General features: G+C 44.0%; 2 protein-coding genes across 2 annotated transcripts; one reads left to right on the top strand and one right to left on the bottom strand.

The window, feature by feature from the left end:
- Positions 1-643: 643 nt before the first annotated feature.
- Positions 644-5,827, top strand: LOC307239981 (NLR family CARD domain-containing protein 3-like; the record flags this gene model as incomplete). The annotated part of the gene is made up of 6 exons (XM_080013557.1): positions 644-1,185; positions 2,671-2,778; positions 3,276-3,353; positions 3,461-3,569; positions 3,712-3,952; positions 4,266-5,827. The coding sequence occupies exons 1-6, from the start codon at positions 1,013-1,015 to the stop codon at positions 5,825-5,827; spliced, it is 2,271 nt and encodes a 756-aa protein (XP_079869683.1). The 5' UTR covers positions 644-1,012.
- Positions 5,828-8,021: 2,194 nt separating this feature from the next.
- Positions 8,022-18,394, bottom strand: rnf121 (ring finger protein 121). Its single transcript, XM_080013818.1, has 9 exons — positions 18,304-18,394; positions 16,897-16,934; positions 15,854-15,995; positions 14,033-14,187; positions 13,700-13,807; positions 12,346-12,466; positions 12,116-12,249; positions 10,676-10,777; positions 8,022-9,046 (listed from the first exon to the last, which is right to left on the bottom strand). The coding sequence occupies exons 1-9, from the start codon at positions 18,379-18,381 to the stop codon at positions 8,926-8,928; spliced, it is 999 nt and encodes a 332-aa protein (XP_079869944.1). The 5' UTR covers positions 18,382-18,394; the 3' UTR covers positions 8,022-8,925.
- Between the last annotated feature and the right edge of the window lie 449 nt (positions 18,395-18,843).

Below are 18,843 nucleotides of genomic sequence, written 5' to 3'. Positions count from 1 at the left end.
TCAGTGTTTTAAGTGTAAAGGGGATGTGCAAATAAATGCATATATATATACACACAGTATATCGGTGTGTGTGTGTGTGTATGTGTATATATATATATATATGTGTGTGTGTGTGTGTGTGTGTGTATGTATGTGTGTGTGTGTATATATATATATATATATATATATATATATATATATATACACACAGTATATTCGGTGTGTGTGTGTGTGTATGTGTATATATATATATATATATATGTGTGTGTGTGTGTGTGTGTATGTATGTGTGTGTATATATATATATATATGTGTGTGTGTGTGTGTGTGTGTGTGTGTGTATGTGTGTGTATATATATATATATATATATATATATATATATATATATATATATATACACACACACACCTCAGTATTTTCCTGATATCTTTATTTTATTCTATTTTATTCTACGTTTTACCCTGGAAAACGCTAAGTATCTTGTTTATGATTTTTTTTAAAATGTTTTTTGTGTTTTTCCCCAGCGCTCATTGACGTCACATTACGCGACTTTGTTGCGTTAGCATAGCCGCTTAGCATGCAGCATAGCAGCTCTGCGTCGGACTCTAAACGCCATAGACGACCGAGGACATCCGACACGTTTTACACACAGTGCCCGGACATCAGAGGAGTACATACACACTCGGGCGAAGACGAAGGCAAACGGGCATTTTGTGCATTGACTTGAACGGCACCGCACGGAGCTTCCCGCCTCCGGCAAATAAATAGGCCGTTAGTGCGTTTCACTGCGGAAGTTGTTAGTTGACCTGTTGTTGATCGTTGTCTTGTCAGGTGACATCTATTCACAGGAAAGTGAAACCGTCCCAGTTCACCGTGGCAGACATTACATTTTTAATTGTAATTGTAAAAGTAAAAACATGAATGAAAATGAGCTTCGCGGTGTGTTCGGAAGTCCTCCCCGGCGGAGATAAAGCGGCTTCTGTCTGACTTGAGACACGCGTGACGTGTGTTTCGCCGCTGACGCGCTTCGTGATGGAACAGATGGAGACGGACGGGGTGTCGGGGGGTTCCTCCCCCGGGGAAGGGGTGTCCGCCTGGGCTGGGAGCGGAGGAGGACCCCTGGAGGAGGACCGGCCCTTCTACATCCCCGAGAGGAGAGCCTCCCTGGACCTGGGGGAGGTGGGGCCCGGGCGCAGCGGTCTGTGGTGAGGCGGGTCTCTTCATGTCAACCGATTTCATGTAGAAATGTGAAAATACTGTTTATAATAAGCATTATATTCAGCATGGTCTCCCAATACAAAGGCTAAATAAAGTCATTTATCACGGTACCTAGTAGTAATAAACAGTACATTCTTTCAAACATTTGTCCTGAAGTAAGTATGTTCACTATCGTACAGTAAGTATGAGTTGAGTATGTTCAGTTTAGACTTTTACACACTACATTTCAAAGTAAATATCTGTCAATACGCTTTAGTACCTTTTTAACACAGTCATGTTACTTTCCAGTTAAAGAAAAATAACCTGGATTTATATCTAGACATAACCCAAACAGGGACTGGATCTGCTGCTGATTTAGAATTGTTCATCGATGATTCATGAAGGGGACCTATTATGCTGCTTTTTCCTGCCGAAAATACCACTCTGATTATGCATTCTAGCTAGGGCTGAATGGTTTGGCAAAATAATGTAATTGTGATTTATATTGCAATTTTTTTTCAAGTTCCTTATCTTCTGTATTATTCACTAAACACAGGCAATAAACCATTCCATGGCCTTTGTGATTTGGAAAAATGTGTTCTATTACATCGCAATGGCTGTTTGAATTTGCTTAATCCTTCAGCCTTAATTCTAGCCATTCTAACATGCCTCTAAACCATCCTGTTCCAGGACAGGCTGTTTCAGCGGGTGGAGCCTCCCTCCTGAGGCACCTAGTTCCGTGAGCCAATGGGGTTTGAGCATGACTTCCGGGTTCCGTTGTATTTAGTCCTTAAACTCTCTCTGATTTCACCTCATCAGTCCACCAAAATGTGTTTCTGAACAAATTTGAGGTGAGAAATAATCAATCCATTGGCTGAATCGTGACTCATATTCGATCTACAAAACTTCATTTAAAAGTTTGTTCCCACTTTTGTTGCCATGCTCCAGGCTTGTGGGGGACACTGCACGCTGGGATTTTTTGTTTCGTGTAAACATCGGAAAATAAATACAACTACAATCAAAACACTGTTTACCTCATTATTTGACACTTTGGCCACATATAATATTAACATAGGCTATTATAGGCTCTGTTATATAAGGGAACTGGATATGACCCGTGCCGTCAATACTTTCTTCAAGTTTTTATATTCGTTTACTTAAGTAGAAATTTTAATGTGGTACTTTTACGAGTGATTTTGTGTCATTTGTACTTTTACTCAAGTAAAGGTTCTGCATATGTCTTCGACCACTAGGAAAATTTGCCACTGTTCCCCTTGTTTTGGTTTTTGTTTACCTTCAAATAAACTCTACTTTAACTCAGCTTGGTCCCTGCTGTACCCATCCTCACTGGAACAGCAGGAGAGGTGTGCTGGTGCTGCCTTACTTCGGTTCATTTATCTCAACCTTAATGCTGTAAAACTACTTCACTCTCACAATGCAGTTTTCCCTCGAGCTGGATTCATATCTACATGATGTGATATGTTGTGTCGTAGGTTCGATGATCACTTTTGGCCTAAAGTCCTGAGCTACACTTCAATGGCCAGTGATGAGCTCATGGAGTCCTTCCTGTCTGTGTCCATGTTTGATGAACCCTCTACACGGTAAAAACAGGAGTATGCCGCTTTCACTGTGTTTTCACTTTTCAATTTGTAACGGCTGAGACAGACCTGAACCCAACACGTCAACAGACACAATCACGTAGATGTAACAGTTCTTCAATGGGGCTCAGGCAGAAGACAGGGAAAAAGACACGCGAGGAGGTCAAACCAGGAAATCAGTCCATAAGGCTTACAATCCGAAAGGGGCGGGCAAAGGGTAAATCCAGAATCCAGAAGGTGGGAAGAACCAGGCAGGAAAGGACTGGAAAGCTGGGCGGTCAACCAAGCTGGGTACTAGACAGTCTGGCAGCACCTGCGTGAACAGGAATGGTATACTGTCGATAGACAGACATGTTGTCACAATGCTATGATGATGTCACAGTGCTGATTGGAGGGAGGGGCAGAAGAGAGCGAATCTGAAATGGCAGGACATCCATTGCATACACTAATAAATATAGGTTTACACATTTAGTATGTCATTTTACTTCATCCACTTGTAGAGTTATCCTGGGCAAGACTGGCTCCTACTCAAGCTGCTACTCCTTCGACAGTGATGACTGTGAAAAGAAAACACGCAAGTAAAAAATAACCTCATCTTATCTCTTCCTTGGACACTTGTTTTCTATTTTGGCTTCTTTTTATGATGTAGATCAGAAAAATATCTCCATAACGTTGTATTCCTCAGGGCCGGAAACAAAGAGGAGCAAGCTTCTGAGCTTCAGGAAAGGGCCAAGTTATTCAAAGACCTGACTGAGCCTGTGCACCCTGCTCTGACGGTGGGGTTCACCTTCAAGGTTTGTGTTGGTTTTTGTAGTTGTCCGGCCTGGTTCACGATGTACAGCCAGTTCAACTAAAAGTGTCTGTTAAATGATGCAATGTTACACTATATAAAAAAATATGTTGTGTAATGATTGTTTTGAATTTTAATTTGATCAGGCTATCAGCAGTACCTTGGAGAAGTTGTCGGAGGAGGATCTGAGGTGCTTCAAAGCGACCCTGTGGAAGCAATACCCACAGTCATTTGCTACACCTCCCCAAAGCCTGGACATGGTGGACTTGGTGGACCGGCTGCTGGAGTGTTATGACCTCCAAGGCTCTTTGCAGCTCACCAAGGTCCTTCTAGAGGAAATGGGTCTGAGCAGGCTGGTTGGCTTCCTCCAAGATCTGTGCATTCTACGTACGCGTGCCCCTGCCGCCGACCATGTTTGGAGCTTGGTCATTCCAGATTCACAAAGTCCTCCTCCCAAGCTCTGAGCAGCTGATTCTACACCCCTGGGTTCTGCTAATTAGAAAATCCAGATGGTTGACTCAGAAATCTGTGGAGGATTTTTACTTTCTGAAGCTGGAATTACCCACCTCTACCGATGCCCCCACCCCCTTTTTTGTTGTACTTGTATGGGGGGAAAAAAAACATCTCAATTTAAAACAAATGTAAATATAGAGCCATAAAAATGCATTTCAACCTTGTTTTTTCCCGACCTTTTTTGCAGATGAAGTACGTTTTGAACTGAGAATGTCCCTGAAGGAGAGGTATGGCAGCGTCCACGAGGCTGGGGCAACATCGGGGGAGCGCACGGGCTGTGGTGGCGTTTTCACTGACCTCCACATTACGTCCATCGGGGATAATGGACCGAATATTCAGCACGAAGTTAGACAGATAGAGAAACTGAATTCGCATGGGAAACCGGAAACCCTGATTTCCTGCGAGGACATCTTGGGCGTCCAAATGGTGGCGAAGGAGATGGTGAGGTGTGTTGTAACTACTGGGATGGCAGGGAGCGGCAAGTCCATGGCGGTGCGGAGATTCATCCTGGATTGGGCCGAGGAGCGCTCACATCAGCACATCTCTTTACTTTTCCCGCTGCCGTTCAGAGAGCTCAATGGCCTCCAGGGTTCCGAGCTCAGCTTGCTGGACCTATTGTACAGGTTCTACCCGGAGACCCGGAGGTTGAAAGACCTTTTCATGAATGAGGAAAAGATTGTGCTTGTGCTTGACGGCCTTGACGAGTTCATCCAGGAGCTCGACTTCTACCAGACTGAGCTCTGGTCCGACATCACAGAACCCACGGCGCTCAATGTGTTGTTGGTCAACCTCCTCAGGGGGATGCTGTCCCACCGGGCCCTGCTGTGGGTCACCTCGCGCCCTCAAAGGTCGCTCAGCCTGCCTGCGGAGGCCGTGCACCAGGTCATCGAGGTGCGAGGTTTCAGTGATGCCCAGAAGGAGGAATACTTCAAGAACAGGTTTGAGGACACAGTGCAAGCTCAGAGAGTTGTTGCCCATCTACACTCCTGCAAGACCCTATACATCATGTGTCACCTGCCACTGTTCTGCTCAGTCTTAAGTGGGGTGTTCCAGTGTGCGTTCAGAGAACATGGGCCACAGGTGGAGCTTCCCAAGAGCATCACCCCGGTGTACACACAGCTGCTGCTAGCACTGCTGGCCACGCGTAGCTCCAGAGCTCCAGCCTGGAGCTCAGTGCAAGAGAGGGACTTCCTCATGAATTTAGGGAAGATGGCCTTCACCATGCTAAACCAGGGCCGGCTAAAGATTTCTAGGTCCGACTGGACAGAATGCAGGCTGGACGTCCATGAGGCCGTGGTAAATAGTGGCCTGTGCACCGAGTTCATTGTGGAAGAGTTTCTCATGTATCGTGAGAAGGTCCACTGCTTCATTCACTCCACCGTGCAGGAATACATGGCTGCCCTCTATGTCTTTCTCTCGTTTACGAATCACGAGAAGAATGTGTTTGGGAAAGGACGTTGGACGGTTCCCGACGCGAGTCTGGAGCGGAAGCTGTACAGGACTGCTGTGGAGAGGAGCCTGCTCTATGAAGATGGAAGGCTGGACATTTTCCTGAGGTTTCTGTTGGGGATGGCGCTGAAAAGCAACCTGGAGCTGCTGAAGCCTTTCATCAGCTCTTCAGGGAATCGTCCATCTGTCGCCAAAGACGCTGCGCTCCTCATCAGGCGGAAGATGGGTGAAAGTAAACACCGTGACAGAAAGGGCAACCTGCAGGGCTGTTTGGATGAGCTGTGTGGGAATCACAGGTAACACCTCTTTGAAGAGCACTCAGATGTTATATGACCTGTTTTTTCGAGGATGGCATTTCATATTAAAATCTTTAAAGGTTTTGTTTAAACCCTGTAACCCATGAAATGGCAATTTATTTGAATTTTCTGTTGAAATCAATCTCATTCTGTCCTTTGCCAAACTGAAAGATTTGAAGGGGTTGTCTTGTCATTCACAATGTTGCAACAGCTTTTAAAGTAGAGCTGAGACCCTGTGGAATTTGTCATTTTGGGAAAGATTATACAGAACCAAACAACCGGGTAGAATCGTTCTGACCAGAACTTCCATTGAGTTTCAAAAGTGACATTTATTATTGATATTTATTCGTAAAGTGACATCGTGTACATGTGTAAAAAATTGCATCATCTTGATTAGCAATTATATTCATATCATTCTCCTAAAGTCCCCCAAAATAGTGTGAAATCCCACGTTTAACTCGTAACGCAGTGGCACCAAAAGTCAGTGTGTTCTGACATCACAGGCTCGGGCTGCTGTGAGGGTGATGTGCTTCTGGGCGACACCGGCCGGGTTGGTCACCACGCACAGGAAACTGGATTTGAAATCCTCAGACGTGACGCTCTTCAACACCAGGTCGCTCTGGATCGTACCGTCGGCCACGGTGGATCTGAAACAAGCACAGCGATCATGTGGCCTGGGTGGTGAATATAATACAATTAAAGGTGCAGCGTGTAGAATTTACGAAACATACTGTGGAATATTATATTCATAAGTATGTTTTAATTAGTGTATAACCCCATGAAAATAAGAGTTGTTGTCAGCGTTACCTCAGAATGAGACGTTTTTATCTACATAGGAAGCCCGTTCGCTCCATGGAGGCGTATCGGCTTTTTCTTTTTGCGGCACCTGGAGCGATTATTGGTTGCTATTCTGCATCCTCTCCTCTAGATGACACTAAATTCTACACACTGCACCTTTAAATACTCATTATTTCCCTGTTGTATGTTAACAGAAATTAACAGTCTCACATGAGAGCGTAAACTCACTCTCTCTCTGCTACTCTGGTATCATTGGATTCTTCTTCAGGAAAAGAGCCGTTGACCAGCCAGTAGATCAGGGTTAGGTCGTCGTCACACTTTGGGTTTGCTCTGCAGCTGAGATGCAGCTCCTGTCCTGTTCAATTTTAAAACTCTCGGCTCACTGTCATACATCAGGGAGCTCCCTTTAAAAACCGCAAATACATGAATGTGAAGAGACGTGTGGGAACTTCCTACATTCACATTTTGTAACCACATTACCTGGACAAGCGTATAATTGGACATCATCGGATCCAATTATTTCAGGAGATTCCTTGAGAGAATTATCTTCAAGAGAGAAAAAAACTGCTCAGTAGAAATACTAGTATTTCACCATGAAGCTTCTTGGGACTGCGTGTAGAACTCACCTGACACAGCCCCGAGGAGCAGGAGGCAAAGTGAACCCAAGGCTGTGAATGAGCCCACATGTTACTCGATCGATGGCACAAATTAGTGAAACAAACCTGAAATCAAGGACCAATACAATATTTTACCTTGAAGAGCTTTAGTCGGCGTCATGCTGTCACCACCTTGCACCGGCACTCTACTGCTGGCTCTACAGCACCTTCCCATTTAGAGACAGAATATATACTCCAAACCCACTTCCCTACGCCCACTCGTAGTAGACGCACGCACAGAAACCCCCAGCGCGTGCAACAGAAACTCAGAATTCTGATGACGTAAAATATGTATCATTAGATCCAGCTTCCCATCATTGTGGCACTTTTTCGGGACTTAGAAACACGGTGGGATTTTTCGCTGTAGATGTCAGGTGCCCGCCCGCTAGGGGTCCGCGTGGCCAACGTCTGGCTTGCAGCCCCTCCTTCTTTCCGAGTGCTACAGCACAAACATCACATGAGGACCAGGGTTCGAGGGACGGGTGGGATGCGAGCTATTTGGGCGGAGGTGGGGTGGGCGGGCCCACGGCGCTCCTGCTTTAGACCGCTCGCACCTCATGGTATCACGTCCTGCAATTCTAATGGCACCCGGACCGTGGTGCGCCCAGCCTGAGGACCGAACGGGCCACAACCCAAGGAACACGCCACAAAATAAGAAGGCTGGCGCTCTACAAACTCTTCCAACATTCAAGCGTCATTCAATGGTTCTTATTCTCTTTTTACCATCACTACCTTCGGATGGGAAACGCAGGAGGCCTAACCTGGTTCCACTGTGGGCCAGTCAGTCCACAGGCCAAGGGGCTGAACTGGGACTATTACTGGTTCCCCGGGAAAGATAACACGTTGGAAAAACACATTCTGACAGCGAGCAGGAAACTGGGCCCCAATTGCTTGTCCCAATACACACGTGCGGCAGTTTGAGGAAAAAGACCAGTTACACCTCCACTGGGGAACAGTTTCTCAAAATCCACTTTTAATAGATTCCACGTTTGCCCCTGCTCTCACATGCCCTTTTGAAAATGGGAAGACAGACTACATTTTAACTCTAAGGACACGAAAACAACACTGTTTGATATGAGTTACGTGATATCCATGGCAACCCTAAAAATCCAATTCTTCGGTGCGTGTAGGTTTGTCTTGGAGGCACGGCCGGGGTTAATGACATCAAATTTAGTTTTAAAATCTCACCACATCATAAGATTTAAAGGGAAGGGAAAAAAAAAAAAAAAAAAAAAGCCAAACAAATCACGGTTGCAACAGAATGGGAAGCTCTGGAGATGAGACTTAAAACTAACTACAGTGTGATTCATTAACTAATAATCGTGGAAACCAAAACACAGCATTTATTTTCCTTAAGACTTGATGGGATGAATGGGGAAGCACCTCTTGTTTAAAATGAGAACTAATGTGCGAGGCCTCACAAATATCAGTCATTAAAGCGTGACGTGTGTCAACGACCCAACTGAACTATTGAGACAGACATCCAACTTGATGCGACCAGTAAAACTCAAAGTGTAAATACAGATACGTTATGCCTATAAATACATACAAAAGGTACATATTGAGTAGACATTTAAATCCATGTTTTAGTCCGTAGTTGGGCTCCCCGAGTCTTTGGAGCCGCCGCAGCGTCTCCTTCCACCGGATGTCACTCGAGGCCGAGGACGTAGTTGATTCCCTGGACGAAGCCGATGATGACGGGCTGCCACGCCACCAGGTAGCGCAGCCAGTCCAGCAGCTGGCCGTACATGACGTGCGGCCTCTCCCAGCTTGGGAAACCAGTTAAGACTCAACACACCATGACTTGCATTTAGGGAATTGTTGGACAATCTCCGGGGGAGTAGTGCAAGACTAAAGATAATAACGAGACATTTCCTTTTCTTTGTTCTTTATTTGTGATTTATCTACACTGTCTTGTTTTTTTTCCCCATTGTAAAGTATCCTTGGGTTTGTTAAAGGCGCTATATAAATCCAAGTTATTATTATTATTATTATTATTATTATAATAATTATGAATGAGTGGAATCTTTACTTATTTATTAAATGCATCCTGCTTCTTTCGTTACCATTTCATTGCCGACTATTAATGTAAAGCACTTTGAGTTGCACGATTGAAAGTGCAACACAAATAAAGGGTGTTGTTGTTATTACTACTACTCACAGCTGAAATTTTTGTGCAGGACAATGACCCGCAGCAGGAACTTGAAGCTGCGATGACCTTTATGCGTGATGACTCACAAGCAGCACAAGGTGGAAACTGTTCCGTTTCTGTTTATTTACTCTCCAAGAGAAGTGTGCAGGCATATGGTTGTCATGGCAGCCTGAGGCATCGGTGTTATTTAAGCCACAAAAAAAAAAAAAAAAAAAAAGAACGGGAAGTCCGTTAGATAACTGAAAAAGGTTTGTGCTACTCTGAACCTCACCTCGGCCTTACCAGCAGAACGCCGCATCGTTTACCGAACAAAAACTCCTACTCTTGTGCCAAAAAACACCCTGATACATTCGGGGTGCTTGCCCCGTGAAGGAGTTTTTCTGGGACACGGGTCAAAGCCCCGGGTTTGAGTCGGAATAGGATCTGAAATTCAGCCATTTAAGCATTTTAGGCAGTTGCTCCCGACTCCTGAAAGATCCTGCCTTCACCACCGCGGTCCCCGACAACGGAAAAACAACTGAAGCGAGCCACATCTCCACTATCTTCTAATTAGGGGCCTTTCTGTGGGAAGTTTGCATGTTCTCCCTGTGCTCGCATGGGGTTTCCTCCACCCAACGTCAGTAAGGACCCCACCAAAAACATGCACACATCACCATCGTCCGACCAACGATGGACACCTGGTACCAGGTCCCCGGGAGACGAATGCTGCCCACTGCTCCTGGCTGCCCCACCGGAGGGAGGACAAGCCAGGATGGGTGAAATGCAGAGGCCACATTACACCGGCCACCATCCAAAAAAGTGTGTGTGTGCATATATGCATGTGTTATAGTGCGGTGTGTCGTGTGACCAATAAAGATTCTTCTTCTCACATTAAACTGCTCACTTCAACTAAAACACGCTTAGATTCTACTCCTGTTTTTCTGCTTGTACATTGCTCCTCTAGTTGCTAAATTATATATAATGAAAAATAAATGTATAATAGATGAATTTAATTAAAAATGAATTTTAGTCCCCCTCTGCATAATTTGACCCTCATGTCATTCCCCTGCGCGTCCACCCCAGCACCTGCTTTCCATCTCTGATCCCGGGTAGGATCAGCACTAGAAAAAGGTTTAATGTTTCACTGCAACACTCTGGACTCGCAAACAAACCCATCTTACATAGTTGGGTTATGTTTGGAAAAACAAAAACAACATTTTTTTTTGTTTTGTTTTTTTTTGTTTGCCCTGAACACCAGAAAGGATACGGGTTACTGAACATCCTCTTCAGATCCACCTTCTCCTTGCAGTAAGGGCACGTCTGCTTCTTTCCCACGATGCACCATCCTCTTATGCAGAACTCATGGAATCTGGGCAGGGAGTTAAGGCTCCAACATGTCACTCAAAGGTTGTTCCGGTCGCTGTGTTTCCTAGTTTCCACTGGGTGGCGTCTGGGGACAGGTTTGACATCGGAACAGGAACCACATCCAGAGCCTTCTGTGAGACCTTCCTTTAAAATGGAAGGGTATTTGTGGTGAAATTCTCTCGTAACGATTGGTTGACTGCAGCTTAATGGATGGTTTTTTGTTTGCTTTTTTAACATGACATCACCAAACTGAGTTTTCAAGCATACAGTATGATGTGAAGGCCTTTGAACGTTATACTCATGCCTTATGAAGGACATCTCCATGATATGTGTGATTAGTTGCGGAACCAAGTTGTGGGTTAATGCCATTAATTACACAGCTTTGGAACACTTTCTAGCAATTTTTGACCACGTGAGGATGGGAAAAACGGTAAAAATAATCCCCCTAACGACCACCCAAAGACCACATGACCTTGAAAATGCTTTAGAACTTAATGCTGTGATGCAGTATGAATAACGTTTGAAAATTTGAGATTTGTGCAATATTGACAATTTTAATGACTGGGTGACAAGCACTATTTTCTGAAAATGTCTCAGAATAACCCACTTATCTCCAATGAAGCTGGCCATCCCATACATTTTCTGCATGGTCCAGGTGTCTAGATTCTAGGTCTAGAGTTTCATGAGGCAGTTATTAGCCTAGAGGTCACCATAGGTCATTTTATTCAGTAAGGTCAAGTTAGAAAGAATGCTGTCATCACATTGAAATAGTTACTATGACACCGTATTTCATCACACATGAATGTTATTGTGCTCTTTGGATTCGCAAGAGCCTCAGCTTTGTAGCCACCAACCACAAACAGCTTTCCATGACTGTTCCGCTACCACAGTGTGCAGAAATAGGAAAAAGCAAAAAATGTGAAAATAACATCTTCTGACTATATGCAGAAAGCGGTGTGTTTAGGACCCTGAAGCTAACATACCCTATGTGGCTGACATACAGTATGTCAGGCATGGCTGTAAAGGTGAGACTCTTGCCATTCTAATGAGCCCAATTTCATTCATCTATCTTGATGTGAGAACGTAGGGGGCCTGTTTGAAAAAAGTCATGCCCATTTACTTTTTTTCCCAAAAAAGATAGGCAGACTTCCGAGCGATGTGACACCTGCTTCGCAAGCTAGCATGACATGGTTTACAGCTATGGATTAGTCTGGGAGTCGCAGCTATGGATTAATACCGGAAGATTTAACTCGGCTTAAAAACTGTTTGCGAGAGCTCGTTAGACACGGACTGCGCCGCGGGCCCGGTACCGGGTCCGTCGGGCTTGGCAGGTTAAGGATACACGTGGTTGCAGGACAGTCTGTAGGTGTTCTCTATGATCCCCTCTTCACTGACATCCACCAGGATCTGCTGGCCGCACACGGCGCAGATATTATCCGAGAGGTGCTTGGTGGGCATGCCCGACGCGCTGTAGTACTGGAGGAGGAGAGGGAAGGGTCGTCAACACCCAATAGGGAAGGACGGTCGCAGGGAGACTCGGCGGTGCACCCCGCCAACACCCGCTCCACTCACCCCAATCGTCGAGGCCATGAAGTCTGCACACATTTCTGCAAAGTCTCTCCCCAGGACGCCGTAGTACAGACCGTAGAAGAGCAGAGAAACGCCAAAGTCCATCGCGTCCTCTGGCTTTATCCTGAAGACGGGGAGTTCAGCGCATCAAATGGTTACGTCGGAGCACAGGGGGTACACGCGCGATCATGAAAGCTTGGTGTAAACTTGATCAGGGCTAAAAGAAAGTGTCACAATAAACTCAACTTTACATTTTGCCCTCTTGTTTACCGAGGCAAGAGATGGGAAAATATTTACAATTTCTATGAACGTTTAGTAAAACTTGTTTCTTATTTGAATATTTCATATTTTATTTTCTTGGGGGTTTTTTATACATTTTTATTTCATGTTTTTATTTCATGTACATCAAGTCTTTGTGTCTAGGAAATATGCATATCATACACGATCAAGACAATTAATAGTCTCAGGAGACAGATCTCTGGAATGGCTACTCTATGTATAAGGCAGGGTAAAGATGTCAACATCATCCTTGTTTCCCCAGAGTTGTCTTCAGCGCTGTGGTTTGTTCATATACGGTTATTTCTACATCCCACCAGGGAGCACCACGAGCATCTTATTGCTGCTACAGTTTGAAAATAGAAATCACACAACCCACACAATTTGCTTATTATAGTCAATGTGCAAGGTGCAGGAAACTGAAATAGACGTTGGTTGTGTCGGTTGTCTTGCCGTCGCCCCTGAGAAACGTCAAACGGGTTGACAACTCCCTGCTACTTATTTACTTTATTTTTGCATTGTTTGCTCCAAATCGCCTGCTGGCTGTAGAAACAGACATTTCTCATATCCTCCTTCCAGGAGGATCCAAATATGGAAGACTACTCGTCTGTTGGGGGTTTGACAAGTTAATTTGTTTGATTATAAGCCTTGAGTTCATTATTTCGACTTGGGAAAATTGCGACCTGTAGGTGATGTACCCAAAGCATGTTATATCGTGTCATATCACAACTTTGTTCAAAGTTACTGTTACTTAAAGTTACTTACAAAATTATCCCTCTAGCATGGAATATGTGAAAATCTTACTTAAGGTTGAATGAAAAGGGAATATTCCAATATTCAACTAGAATTGTACATCAATGTTGATATTAATACACGATTTTGAGTCTATGCAGAATCCCATGTTAACGAATCCAACCAAAGTTAATGGTATGATATGTTAATGTCATCAGACCCAAAACTGCAATTTTTGGGGTAATATTCAAAACCACAAAATGTTGTATCATGATATGACGACAACCTTTTGGAGATGACTAGTAACATCTAAGATCAGTTGGAATTATGTTCGACTGCAAATACATACCTGAATATTAAGTTGATACCAAAAAGTGTAAACATGACAACGGTGTAGCCAACTATTCCTGTGGCATAGCTGATCTTGTAGAGGAGGAGGAACCATTTATAGACCAACCTGGCAGCGGGGAAAAAAGAAAATCACAGGAAATCGAAACAAAATAAGAAGGAAAAACTCAAAATGGCTCTAAATGTACGGCATTTTGGAATCGGTGTCTCAGTATTGCAGTTGGGTTGTTGACACACATCCCACTTTAATGACTGATTTGAGGGTTGGGGCCTTGCACAGCAGTTCCCATTTTAAACACAGTGTGAGCACACGCTCAACGCCGCAGGGCTTTACCTCGGCGCGGTACAGTCCAGTGGCTTGCGAGTGGCACGGAAGGAAACGTACGCTGTGATGACAGAGAAGATAAACCATGTGGTGAGGAACCTCCACCAATGAAGCTTGGTGGTAAAGTAGAGAGGAACTACCCACATCTGGAAGAGAGTCACCAGCTACAAAACAGCAGAGAACACAGGTTAGAGAGGCCACGGCGTGAGAAATACATACACAACACTGCAGCTGTGTTTACATGTACATTAAAGACCCAATTTCCATATTTACATTGCAATTGTTTTACCTCCAAGTTCGCAACTTCTTTTGATGTGTAAATGTTGATTTATATTGCATTGCCCGACCTTTCTGTGATATGTTTTTTACACACACACACACACACACACACACACACACACACACACACACACACACACACACACACACACACACACACACACACACACCGAACAGCCACAACATTAAAAGTACCACTAATAACCACTAATATTGTGTAGCCCCCACCGCGCTTTGGGCGGTGGACAGGGGTCCGCTTCTCTCTGGTTCACTCTGAGCGCTCCCACACGCAGCAAGCTGTGATGCACTGTGTGTTCTGACACCTTTCTATCATAGCAACATTCACTTTTTCAGCTCTTCTGTGGGATCGAACCAGACGGACTAGACTTGCTCCCCACGTGCATAAATGAGCCTTGGGCGTCCGTGACCCTGTCGCCGGTTCACCGGTCGTCCTTCCTTGGAGCACTTTTGGTCGGTAGTAACCACTGCATAGGGGGAACAGCCCACAAGACCTGTGGTTGTGGAGATGCTCTGACCCAGTCGTCCAGCATCACAATGTGCTCCTTGTCAAAGTGGCTCAGATCCTTACGCTGCTTCCAACACATCAACTTCAACAACTGACTGTTCACTTGCTGCCTCATACATCCCACCCCTTGACAGGTACCATTGGAACCAGATGATCAATGTTATTCACTTCGCCTGGTTCGCTGGTTTAATGTTGTGGCTGATGGGGTTATATATTGTGTATTTAGTAACTTTGTCCGCTTCTCTCTGGTCTGAGGGCTCTCGACTAACTGACTTGACATTTTGTCCAAAACATAGGAATTCCGAGTTGAAGTTTGAGTTCGATAAAGGGAAATATGACAGGTAACATAAGCCAAACCAGGCGTGTTACAGGAATACTATAATTATTGACATAAAAGGATAATTGGGAAAGATCAAGTTAAGTGGCTCACACATTAAAATGCTGCCCATAGAAAACATGTGGCGGCTTATGACTTCCTCACTTCGACCTTTTTGTGTAAATATCTCAGCCTGGCACTGGACACAAGAAGTGTGCGTATCCAGTTTGTTTTCTTTTAATAACCAAATTAATTACAGTAATGAGAACATTAGTGAACATGTAAATGCACTCCTGTGTAAAGTCCATCCATACTTATATTGAGTCTGGCATTTACATTTTTGACCCAAAATGGTCTCAAGTTATGAAGCTTAATGAAATGTCCCAAAGTATCTTCTAATGTCCAGTAATCAGAAGACTGCCGGTTTGCACGGCTGCCAACAGTATATCTGTGTATGAATAGGTCGAGTGTGACTGTGGGCAGAACCGTCGGCTAAATGACAATGTTATGTAATACAATTCACCGAGCTCAATCGTGCGTTTGTCTTTCAAATAAATTAATTGGATTCTGTCACCAAGGCCAAGAAACAAACCTGTGTTGAACATGTCTTTAATCAAACAGTGGAGGAGCTCCCTAAGCTATGATGGTTGTCTCCCAATGCCTATATTCCTCCACTGGCTCATTGTGGCGATGATGCGTTTTCGCTTACATTGTAGGACTTGGGATGCCTCTGCTTCCACTGCACCAGAACGAGCTGGGCCACGACAAGGGTGACAATCAGGATCAGCACCATCTCGGCGTGCATGGCCTCATGGCCCGTATGCTTGGCATGCATTCTTGCATGCTCTACCCTGTGGAAACAAACACACATAATCAGCAAGCAATCAGCAATTAGCCGGCACACCGCCCAAGACTAACACGCAGAGTAGGAATTCCCTCGGCGAAACCCATGTTGCGGAACGCTCGGGTCAGTATGCAGCCAAAAGGATTCTGTCAAACCTCTGGAAATTTGGATCATGCGTCCATCAGTTCTACTGCACAAAAACTACCCAATTCAAAGATGAGAGCCACATATTTTGATCCAGAGACATGGCCAGGTACTCAAATGAAATCATAACTAGTTATAGCAAGGCAAGATAACGAAGAAAAAAAACCCAAAACCAACAAACACAAAAAACTGGTCATTCATCATGTAAATTAATGAAACGTCCACAAAGGATATTTTCAAATCGGTACTTATCTAACGTGAAGTAGCCATGAAAATATGTCAGCGTGCCCTTCGTTATATCTGTGTTTTATCATTAAGACTCATTTGCAAGATGATTTTCTGATCTAGTCAATCTTGAATTGTGAATAGGGCGACATTACGTCTGTAAACAGAGCAGCATTTCCACCATTGTTTTGGTCTGCCTTTAATTCTCAATCATCTCCACTGAAAAATTCTTTCATCTCCTGTTGTGGTCAGTGGAGGACAGCCAAGCCCAGGTGATTTTTTCCAAATTCATTGTGTTGCTAGCCTACATTTACCCGTGTCAATTTAAAATGACGTTAATAATTGTTACATCTGCTTTGGTTTCAACTTCAGCCCAACAATAACAGATCAGCGGTCCTTAACACGCCTTGCTTTGGTCTCCAAACAGGCTGTGGAGGAGGAGCACAACCTGTGCAGTATGGAAGACTTACAGGCCAGCGGAAAAGTAAGGGTCTTATTGCAGTGTTTTGTGAATATAGTGTGAGATCCTAGTGACTGACCTCCACTTCTCCTCCGGTGAAAGCTTGGAGAGGTCAATCTGAAATGGGGACAAGACAGAACTTTAGTCAAATGTTCCAGGACTAGCATCCAAAAATAGCAACAGGGGAGACTGAGGAAAATACATTTTAATTCAATTCAAGGGTTAATAAAATAAATAACGGGCTGGCTGAGCAGGCATGCGCTTTTACACCCCGTTTCACGTTCATACAGTTACACAATACACTTACATGAAATCAATACAATGACCAACAATATTTAGCTACCTACTCTTAACAGATTGAGATTCTCCCACAGAGAATTATATATACATGAGAATCTGTTTTACGTGGCTGAGTATATTTCATGTACGGCCATGTATGTTTGAATGTTTTAAACAATTGTTTGACAAAATCACATAGACCAGTACCAAAAAAAGTGCAACAATTGTGGAATCTTAATAGTCCAAGATTGGGTTTTAATTCTATGGAACGTAATGTTGTCCTTGATGCTTGAACCTTTAACTGCTCTTGTGTTGGGAGCCTATTGCAACAGACGGTGATTGAGATATTTAAGGTGAGCGTGAGACCAGGGAGGGGGTCGTGGAGGTGATACCATCAGGGTTCGCTTTACCGTCGTTTATTTCTGACCCCGACTGTGCATTGTCCTTTCAGCTCAAGGAAGCATTTGGCCAATCATTCACTTTACGATCCAGAGCGGAGCAGCTTGTTACAATAGCAGGGACAGCAAACCTTTTGTTGATTCTAAGTTGGACCTTTGTAAATAATGAAAATGTTATTTGGCTACTTCCATATCATTTGAAGGACTTTACAGAATACACAGAACGCGCTCTTTCAAAAGCTGTTTGGTGTCTGAGAGAACTGAGCGCATTGATCAACACAGTTTGGTGAATATCACTGCACAGAATGAATAATTTCATGGATACAGTGACAGAACGCGGGTCTCAACGGGTTAATTATAGGTGTAACTTTATAAGTTGACATTGGAGGTGTTTAAATTTAAGCAGAGGAATTTGACCGCAATGCTTTCTGGTTTGTTTTCGGACAGAACATGTGATCGTGTCTCTCTGGAGCTTTGGCAGGGGCTGATTGAAAAGCCCAAAGGGAAAAACAAAATATGACCCACAACCTGGAAGAACAGAAGAGCAGAGTGATGACAGTTTGAACGACGGAAAGGTGAACGCGCCGCGGAGACTGTCTTTCACCGGAAAGTAAACAAATGTCCATTTCACCGATGAACCGGCGCTCGGCTGCTTCTGTCTGTGGCTAAGCTCCACTAGCAGCCGCTAGCTAGCCCCGGCTCAACGGGAGACTACGACCCGCTGATGGCCGCGTCACCAACCGCAAATTCCCGCACAAATCTGTTTCTATTTCGCCGTGCAAACTCGCGTAGCCCCGCCGTAGCCTGACCTGATTGGCTTCGTCGTGGTGTTGCGGTCCATGGTCGTGCTCGACACCGTCCACCTCCACCTCAAACACCCCGGCCATCTTGGAGAGTGCCGCTCTCTCTACGGTCCGGGTGAGCACCTCGGCCCCGGAGATCGTGAGAGAAACGTTCCGGGTGTTTCCGCCTTTGTTTTCAGGTCCATTTTCAATTCAGGTCAAAATACAATGTATATGTAATAATAATAATAATAATAATAATAATAATAATTACAATAACAATAATAATAATAATAATAATAATTATTATTATTATTATTATTATTATTATTATTAATAATATTATTAATATTGTTATTGGTGGTATCATAATAATAATAACAATAATAATAATAATAATAACAACAATAATAAGAATAATAATAAGGAGAATGCTAACAATAATAATAAATAATTTATTTAAAAACAAAATATACAGAATAAAAGATATACAGAATAAATTAATCCTGCCATAGCAGGGGAGCAGTGTGGCTGCTCGTATTGGCTGTAGATATACATATAAATACA

Source organism: Zeus faber (assembly GCF_960531495.2).
Source record: "Zeus faber genome assembly, chromosome: 14".
NCBI lineage: Eukaryota > Metazoa > Chordata > Actinopteri > Zeiformes > Zeidae > Zeus > Zeus faber.
This window is presented reverse-complemented; position numbering and strand designations above follow the sequence as displayed.